The 10,096-nt window shown below is 45.3% G+C and overlaps 1 protein-coding gene across 4 annotated transcripts in view; it reads left to right on the top strand.

Moving 5' to 3' along the window:
• Positions 1-456: 456 nt before the first annotated feature.
• Positions 457-10,096, top strand: part of LOC103360620 (serine/threonine-protein kinase MARK1) — a 32,164-nt gene continuing 22,524 nt past the window's right edge. For all 4 annotated transcript variants that reach the window (XM_008286446.1, XM_008286445.1, XM_008286444.1 and 1 more), the window contains exons 1-3: positions 457-534; positions 3,241-3,441; positions 9,135-9,188. In XM_008286446.1, coding sequence (XP_008284668.1) covers positions 484-534; positions 3,241-3,441; positions 9,135-9,188 — 306 coding nt within the window. In that variant the 5' untranslated portion in view covers positions 457-483. The remainder of the gene's footprint in view (positions 535-3,240; positions 3,442-9,134; positions 9,189-10,096) is intronic.

Here is a 10,096-nt window from a genome sequence, read left to right as displayed (position 1 = left end):
TCCTTCCTGGTGGGAGGTTTGAGATGAGCTGCGCAGACCCATCCGCTATCGACGCATCTTCCTGGCCTGCCCCCCTCTCTCTCTCTCTCTCCCTCCCTCCCTCTCTCTCTCTCTCTCTCTCAGTCTCTCTGTCCTCCCTTTCTGTCTGCCACCAGCCTACCTGAAAGGGAAGTGCACAAAGCCAATAAGAAAATCTGGCGCGCCGGCTGGGCCCTGTGCGCGCTATGCTGCGGTAAGAGGAAGACAACCCGGGCCGCTTGTTTTGCGGTGTTTACAGGGGATGTAGAGAGAGACAAGAGGCACCGCTCTCTCTCTCTCTTCCCCCCCCACCCCACCCCCCTACCCCCAACCCCTAACCTACCCCTACCCCTAACCCTACTCCTACCCCCAACCCCTACCCCTCCTCCGACGGACCGCAGCCGCGTCTGCTCTGCTCTGCCCAGCCCCGCTGCATCGCCGAGCGGGCCTGCGAAGCAACACAAGATGTCGACCAGAACGCCATTGCCCACGGTGAACGAACGGGACACCGAGAACGTAAGTGTCCGGGGGGCTGGGAGAGGAGGGAGAGGTGGAGGTGGTGGTGGAGGAGGAGGGGGGGGAGGAGGAGGAGGAGGAGGAGGACGCCGGTATGGAAGCGCGGAAGGGGTGGTGGACGCGGAACAATAGTAGCCGGGGATGTGGTGGTTATTTTTGCGCACTGGTCGGTTGCAGGTTAGTGCTTCTTGAGGCTAGTGTTGCAGAGCGACTCGACCAATGAGCTCTCCGGCTTTCCCCCTCCCCTCCTTCTGCTTGGGAATAAAAAAGCATGGAGCCCGGAATAACCTAGAATTAAAAGGTTGTGTCTGTCCCAGTTTTCTGTGCACAATAGCCTAAACAACGCACTGCGTCAGTACTATGTGGTTGGAGAATTAAAATCGCTGCCTCTGTGGCCTTGTGTGGAAAACGATGTTGCTCCTCTCGTGCAACTGGGGGGTATTTTCTAGTCCACAACGTCAATATTTAGGGAGGGTGGGGGAGGATGTTGCCCTACTTTTCAATTGCAACGCTTGGTAGCATCGCAATGTGACATCCATCACCTATTGGGCCCTGTTGTAACTGCACGCTCAGTGCTGAGGAGGAGGAGGAGGAGGAGGAAGAAGAGGAGGAGGAGGAGGAGGGAGCGTGTTGTTATTCACCATTCTGCTGCCACGACACTGATGAAGCTGAAGCAGCACACAGGCATCGCTTTATGTGAACAGGGCAAAGAAATGACTGAAATGAGCGGAGATTCCTCATTCACCGTGTGAAGGAATGTTTATGAACAGCCACCCACTCCTGCTTATGGCGCACGCATCATAATCAAATGCCTCTTTGGAGATCAGTTCAGATGAGGACTGCTGTATGCTTACAGGCTGTGACATATCTGGGTGGTGTTGTTTTTTTTATTTATTTTTTCCTGGAAACAGAATCCTCCTTGCATTATCATGTGTTACAAGCACAAACTGGAAATGGCTGGAAGCTGTCTTTTAATGCTTTGCTTGTTCCCTGATTTATGTATTTTTTTTAAAAAGGGGTTTTTATTTTGGTTCTACATTCCAGAGCAGGTGATAAAATTCAAATGCTTCCCTTTCTTGTGAAGTTATATAACTTAACAAACCCTCATGTTAACTTCACATGATCATCTCTGATCCTTCTTCTGATGAATTACCGGGTCGGCCAGTGTTCGGTAATGCATCGGGGAGTGCTAATGCAACTGTCTAATGCTGCTTCCACTGACATAAACTGCTAGGTGGCTATTAAAGCACTGCCTCAACATCACCGGCAGTAGCCAGCCGGCCTAGCCTGCCTCTGTTCGACTCCAGCACGCAGCCCCAGGGCCCACTAGCAGCTGAACTGCATTGCATAACATCTTATTACTCAGAGAGACGAGTGGCTTTTAGTGCAGCAAAATAGAAGCAGCTCTCTCCCGGCTTTCTTATTTTTATGTGTGTGTGTCTGCACAGGTGTGTGTTATGTTTTATGTCTGGCCTCCCTGAAGACATAAAGTCAGTGGTTGGGGTATAATGGATGGACGAGGGAAACTAACTTTGTGCATTAATCAGGCGTAAAGGCTCCAAGTCACTTACATGGCTGTCCAAACATTCCTCTGTTAATTTAGAGAAACTGGAGCCAAGCCAAGCGTGTGTTGGTGTGTACACATATGTGTGGATAAAGGATGGAAGATGTGATGTGAAGTTGAGCGAAAGACCAAAAGTCATTTTGCGTTTGTAAGCTGCAAAAATAAGAAGGAAAGTGTAAGCCACTATAATGCTGAGCTAAAGGAGTTTTTGGTGCATTCGAAACAAAAGTGCTGCCTTTAGCTGGCATCTAATCTAAATGTCTCCTCTCTCAGTGGGATTGCATGCTTACAGCATAGCTTTCCCCTCTGTCAGGATGTAAGTTAGCCGAGGTGATGCGCGCCCTGCTGGGTGTAGCGTTTCTCCAGTGAAATGGGAGCAGGGGAGCCTGGGTAACCAGACCAAGGCTTTATTCTCTGGCTGGGTGTGGTGCTCAGGAGCAGAGGATCATGGGATCTCTGACCTGGACTGACATCAGCAGCTGCTGTAGAGGAGACGAATCAGACCAGAGGAGACTGCGCATAGCCCATGCCAGCATTGTACTTATAGCAAGCTGTTCCTAATTCACCTTCACATGCCGTATCACAGAGACGCTCACTGGGCCGGCTGTGGCGCCATTAACGTTGTTATAGGAAAATGTGAATGAACTGCACGTTTTGTAAGTTTTCTCAAAGGCACACAGTCAAAGGAGTTCATTCTCTCCTGTTATTGAATCTTGTGGATGATAAGGTCTTTAGGTTAGGAGGTTAAGGTGTCACACAGGGAGAGGGGGAACCTGATTCTCTCTCACACAGTTCCCCCCTGAGCGGAGAACGTCTTTGTGTGTCTGTCTGTAAATGTACTTACATGTGCTCAGACACATATTCACACGTAGAACTCTGGATCCAGTTCTGGGACTCGGTTATGGGTTTCTGTTTGCACAGTGAATATCCCAGTTTTGGCGTACACCAGCCTCCACTGCAACACTCACTGCTGCATTGTGTCTATGTGTGCAGCCTGAGTAGCAAGAGGAAGGGGATTAGAAAGTGTGCCAAAAAAGCTGGAGAGGTTCAGAGACTTGTAGTGCTGGTATCGGTGTAAATCAAAGACCCAGGCAGTGAATGAGGATGTTGCTGATCTTCTGACGTGTGACTTTTCCCTGCAGCACTCGTCGGTGGACGGCTTCGTCGAGCCCCCAGTCCCGCCAACAAAGTCTGCGAGTCGCCACAGCCTGCCGCGATGTCGCAACTCTTTCACCTCCACGGAGGAGCACCCTCATATTGGCAATTACCGCCTTCTCAAGACCATTGGGAAGGGGAACTTTGCCAAAGTGAAGCTGGCGCGACACGTCCTGACTGGACGAGAGGTGAGACAAGTTTTCATCTGTATTTTACAACTGATATGCTGTTTGATCTGTACATAATGCATTATTCACGCCATAACTTGCCATGTGAGCCTGACTCTGTTAAGGCTGCGGCTTACTATTCCTCTTATTAGTGGCTAATCTAGCTTCCCGTACCCATGTTAACTTGCGTATTTTGGCCAGTCTGAAAACTACACTGAACTTACGGTCATGGAAAACTAAGAAAACTGTCTTGTACTTAAAATAGCTTGAGTTGAGTGTTTGTTTCAATCTGGAAACAAAACAAAAAGGCTCACTTTAAAGTAAAATATTTCAAGTTCAAGGCATACTTGCATTTCTTTCAAGTTACAATTTTATGCCTTCGCCAGTGAGTCCAGTATGTGACTAAATGCTGGTATGAGTTTTTTTTTTTTTTGCTTTATCAACTCTCCTACAAGAAGATTAGGAATGATCAGGACATCAATTTGCTCCATATTAAACCGTGTTTTCTGCTGTGTACTGACTGTCAGGAGAATAAATGATCTGTCATGACATTATCACACTTGGCCATGTTAGTTTTCTCAGTTAGGTCAGGTCAAAATCTGTCTCTCTCACACACACACAGTCATACACTGCTGAGCTGTCAGAGTGATAGACATCGTGCTTTGGTGTGTTGGTAATTAAAGCTCCTGTTTCCCTAAGGAGAAAACAATGACCTGCGATCTGTTCGCTGTCTTTCACTCAGCAGGACCTACTGCACTCACTGACAGCCCTGATCCACCTCAGAGGTCCTCTCATGTCCCTTACCTCCTTTTAATACCCTCCGTTTTATAAACTACAGGGTCATATCAGAGTACTGAGAGCACACATGTCCTCTCAGGGCTAACCGGTAACAGTTTGATCCATCCTGCGTCCTTTAATGCTAATGTTAAACAGGCGGATTGAGTATGCTGCCCACTGTTTGCGGAGAAGGTCAGGCACTGCTTTGTGTGCCTGAGAGCCTTTGCTGGCTCATCAGAATGCAAAGACATGGATCAGAGTGAGAGAGAAAACAGGTGGAAAGAACATAACCCACTAAAACTGATGCTATCTCATCTTGAGCCTGGCAAGTCTCTTACCGAGAGCAGATTTTCCCTCACAGCTTTTAGGAATGATGGTTTAACTCTATTGGAAAAATCAAAAAGAGCTCCATGGAGCAAAAAAAAGGGAGGTGAGGCAGAGCAGCAGTAGCTTCTGGGTGACAGGGTGACCTCTATCTGCTGAAAAGGGTGGCTGAAGGATGTGGACACACATCATAAACGCACATACATGCTCACCTGCGCTGATGGAAACAACTGTCTCTACCATACACCGTAATAGGGAGGGGTGATGACACAATATTATCAAATTAATGAATCAAAATTAGGTAAAACTATACTGTAATCATGTGACAATATGTTTTGCAGGATGTTGCTCTGAAGTTTTTGGTGTGTTTTTTTTAATACACTAAAAGACACATGAGTGATCTAAGTCGTTAACACTATGAATTTTCACCTTGTAACTGCAGATGAAAATCTCAAAAGCACAGATTCAGATTTCCAGGCTTTCATACCTAAACAAACCTAAAGAATCAGTCCTGTCCGCTCCATGGGTGGGGCTTTCTGTGACATTATTCTTCCTCAGCTTCTGGTTCAAACATGTATGGCTGAACTACCCCAGTATTGCAGCTCGACGCTTTGGTAGAGTCGTTTTACAGCGTTCAAACCGAGTCGCAGGTGAGCTGGTGTGCTTCAACCGCAGCGAGCTGGGTGAGGTCTGTGGAGAAAGCTGCAGGGACTTCATAGATCGATGCATTATATAGGCAGCAAGGGTGTACAGTTACGTCTAAACCACTTTAAGGCAGGAAGATGGAATAAAACCTTCTAAATATGTAGTTCCGAGAGATGAGCTTGTGGACTTTAATTCTTTTCTAAAGAGCTATCGAAGGTTTGGCTTTACATGTGACAACTTTTATCATGTGAATTTGTCATATTGTGATAGCAGGGCAGAGGACGGATTTACACAAAGAGCCAAATATAGACACGAAGACGAGGAGAACAAAGCTCTGCAAACATGAACCTACAGCTGTTATGTGGCAGGTACTGCTAAAACTGTACAACTCAGAAAGTACATGGTAGTGTAAAGGAGCTACATTCAATAGTCTGCTGGCAGAAACGGTCTGCATGAAGTAATGAGAAGCAGCTTTGGCATGCATGAAACATAAAGAGGATATTATGTATGTTTCTCTGCATGTTATGTGTTGCAGTGTTTGAAACATACCACACAGGCATTCTTCCTACCTAACAACAATGATGCCTCTCTTCTCTTTGTCGGAGTGTGACCTTATGGTCTGTACTATGCTAAAATAGTTCCCTTTAGCGCGCACACACACACACACACATCATGATGACCCTGTGGTTGTGGAAAAAGAGCTCAGAGGGAAAATCAAAGTGTAGAGGAACATGTTAAAGCACTTGAGCGCACAAGTGATGCTATGACTAAGTTTCCCCTCCGCGTCCTCTATCTGAATAATCGCGTGTTTTATATGCGCGCCCGATCACAAGACCTGCATACGGTGAGGAGCATATGGCCTCCGTGTTACCAATGCGCTGAATAATTAACAGTGATGCACATTGCCCTTCTGTCACTGTGGAGCTGAATTATTCACCCTCAAATCCATTAGAGTGAGCACAGGCTCGCGCGCCCACGTGCACACGCAATCTCTCGTATGATGTGGTGCCATCCGCACATTCAGCAAATCTGGTTAAATGTTTACACAGTGCAGCGTAGAGGAAATGCGGTGAATGTGTCTGACTCATGCAGAGGAATTAGCAGAAGTTTGGAACCAAAGAGCGACACACGAGGATGTCTCCCACACCTGCAGGCAGACATCGACAGACGCACACCTGAGTTTGGTCCGTGACAGGAGGAAGCAGAGAGGAAAAAGAGGGAGTCTTGTCTGTGCACCTGCCCACCTAAGACAAGCTACAAATAGACACCACCTGCATACATGTACGCACAGCGCGCCTTTCTGTACTTTCTCTTCTCCCTGCTAGACTACGCTCCTTTTCACTACATTTGGAGTTGAGCTACTGGATTGAAATTAAAAAGTCCCGCCAACTTGTGCTGGAGGTCTTCGGGAAAACCCTGCTCAAGATGAATAACCTGTATTCTCTCCATCATGACTCAGCATTTGCTCTCTGGTTTTCCCCCCTTAACAGGCTGCTTGGGATTTGAGCCAGCATCTGCATCCACTGAAGCATGCTTATTAAGCTCTCATAAGTCCAGAGTCACTCTAATTGCAGTTAGTGGTGTTTTGGTATCATTTATCTCCAAAGACAAGTTACTCCCCCTTCCTTCCCTTTGACGTTAGAGTTCAGGGTTGAAATCTTCCTATTAGAATATGCACAATGGCTCAAGATAAAATATTTTAATACATAATGTAGCACATTTTAGAGAAGGAGGACGTGGTTATGAATAGAGAGGACTAAAAAGGAGCAGCAATCGGCGGTGCAGTGTCTCTTTATGCAGCTCAGAAAACAAACAAAAGACTATTAAATTTTAAAAAAGAATATTTCGCTAGATATTTAAGTTGGTTAAGTAAGCCTGATTTGCAACCTTCTATCTGTATAAAACTGTACGGACATTCATTTCTTGTCCTGTATTTTAATCGATGATGAAGAGAATTACCAAGGTTTTACTTTGTAGTCTTTAATAATTTGCACCAAATGAAAAACACATCATCAGAGATATTTATTAAGTCGAGAGGCTGGTAGGAAATCTGGAGAGAGAGCGATGGGAGATGACATGTAACCCAGCTCCCTGACAGGATTCGAACCCGGCGGGGATGTGATTACATGGTGCGCTTCTTTGACCACGAGGTCACTGTGATACTCGATTAGTTGGAACTCTTAAAGACACGTCCATGTGGTGCTTTGTACACGCTGGAAGATGCATCATGAGCTAAACTAGCAGCCATGACTGAACATTTACTCTTTGAAACTTCAACGTACTGATGATGGTCTCAAAAACACAGATTTGTAGATGAAATGACCCAATATCACAACTGTCCAGTGTAGAGTAGGTGAGCTGGTGTGCTCAGGCTGCAGTGAAAGGAGAAAGGTAGAAGGAGAGTGCGTAGATGTGCACATTCGAGAGGAAGCAACGGTGTAAAGTTACATCTAAACTATTTTATTGTAGGAATGGATTGTTTTCCTCATCAGATTTTCTAAATATGTAGATGCACAGAGATGAGTTTCTGGGGCTGAAATCAACAAGCCGAGTTGGACTTTAACCTGAGTTTTTAATTACAAAAACACACAAACTGCTGCTCTAGCCAATTCATAAATTATACTATGATCGTATGGAAATGCGCTAATTACGAATATTTGTTAAATGATGTAAAGTACTAGCGAGTGGGTCAACATTTGGGCAGTTTGATGATGAGAAATGTAATATTTTATACCAAAAAGAAAAAAATCAAAGGTGTGCATTGATTAGCTGCCAATCAAACTGCTACTCTGAGGTGCCACTGACAGTTTCAAATTTTAAAAACACACAGAAGTTAAGGAAAATGGTTTTTATAGATTTTTGAAAAAGTGCTACCAAAGCTGTCACACCCCTCAGAATCAAGAGTGGCTCTTTTTTTTTTTTTTTTGAGAATTACTTTATGAGACAAAGTCATTCTATCACATTAACACCCTCTCCATAAGCAAGACTTTTTTTTTTTCTATGTGTGCAGGCGTTTCTGATTGATCGTGCTGTGTGTCCACTTCATTACTCAACATGATATGGATCCGTATGCGGACAGATTCAGTTAATTTTCCGTCAGCTGATGGCAATAACAAACAGGACAAAGAAGAAGACACATAAACCAGCATCAAGAAAGATTTAGCGCTAATTAAAACAGTGGCATTCAGATTTATTTAGCCACTCTTAAGTCTCTGTGACGCTCTGTACAAAAACTAATTGTTTTGTGCAGTGACAGTTTCATATGCATTGCAGCGTAATCCCATTATATTGTAAAACTGCTCCGTCAATCACTTATCAGCATAATGTATTGGCTTCCTGGTGAGTCTGCAGAATGGCTCAGCTAGTGGTTTTGTAAAAGCTGCTGAGCTCTGGGAAAATGAGGAGAGCAGGTCTGTTTCGGCGTGCACTTTGGGGGCGATTATTGAGATGGATGGAGGAGACTGACTGCTGCCTAGCAAGAACTGCTGCAGATCACCGACCTACAGAGTCGAACACAGCAAGCGCTGACCGAGCGGCCACACAGGGACAGTCTACCTAAACCGTTCTGTCTGCCTGCGCTGAGAACGCCTTCTTTGTCTGCGCGTAATAGCTCCCGTTTTATAGTATATTCATCATCACGAACAAACAAATCTTCCTGCTTTTTTATCTCTTGCCAATCAAAGCCTCGTCTCCTCGCAAATGAGTGAATAGAGCAGCTTTAAGGTGTGTTCAGACTGAATGCACTGATTCAGCTGTGACATGTTTTGACAAAGCCACCTCACAGCAGAATAGTGAAATAATGAGGATAGTTCATTTCCACACAGGCTTTCACTGCACAACCACAACACAAATACAAAACTAGAATTAATTCTGACATCTTGGTTATCTTTTATCTCCTCCTGTCTACATCCCCCTTCCCTCCCCTCCTCTTTATTTTTTCTGTCTTTGTCCTCCTTTTCTCTCTTTAGGTGGCGGTGAAGATTATAGACAAAACCCAGCTGAATCCAACCAGCCTACAGAAGGTGAGTTGGTGTTTTTTTTTTATTTCTTTTTTTTTTTCACGGCCACATGGTAACATTAATGTCTTGGTTACAGTGCTCATGGCTTTTCCATTAGTCATTCCTGAGTTCTTGCCGCTCTGTTTCTTTGCTCTTTGAACTCAGGATGTGCTGTTTTACATAATGTAATCAGATGTAGTCAGGAGAGACCACAAGGCTTGTTTAATCTCCAGCCACCCCCCCTCCCTCTCTCCTCGCTTCACTCTTGACTTTGTTGGTTTGTGGTTAGGAGCGGCTAAAAATACCCTTCCTGGCCTGTTTGTCACTTACCCTTGTCTAGCAGTCATAACCAATTAGAACCAAGGGTTTGGGACCGCTTCCTGATTACTGAGTCTCAATCCAGCTTTTTCTGCTGATTAAACGCACACAAACACACACTCGCTCACACACACACACACACACACATCCATACAATCCTCGTGGCAGATTAGACTGTGTGGAAGGAAAGCGGTCGCTGCTACAGTACGAGCCAGCATCACCTACTGCCAGCCTAAAAATAAATCAGGTGTGCCGCTGACTGACAGGAATTCTTTTCATGGTCTTGACATTATCGTAGCACAGCTCACCACTGCTGCTTTTTTTTTTTTTTTTTCCTTCTAGTGTTTCGTTAAAGATGAACAATTTGTTAAGCAAGCGCTGACTTGTTATAATAATAGACCATTATAACCACAACGCCTACTTAAACAGCAGCTGATGTCTTGCTGCGAGCCACCGGGGGGTGAGAGAATATTGCTCCCCCCCCTCAAGCTTCTTAATGACAAAATAATAACAACAATTAGCTTCCCAAAAAAATGTCTGCCACCTCGCATTGGTCCGGGGGGTGAGATGAGCGCCCTCAGTAAGTGAGAGAAGGGTCGCTTATCAGGCAGATT

This window comes from Stegastes partitus, unplaced genomic scaffold (assembly GCF_000690725.1).
Source record: "Stegastes partitus isolate 25-593 unplaced genomic scaffold, Stegastes_partitus-1.0.2 Scaffold455, whole genome shotgun sequence".
In the NCBI taxonomy this organism is placed as follows: Eukaryota; Metazoa; Chordata; class Actinopteri; family Pomacentridae; genus Stegastes; species Stegastes partitus.
The sequence above is the reverse complement of the archived record's forward strand: the minus strand, read 5'-3'. Positions and strand labels throughout refer to the sequence as shown.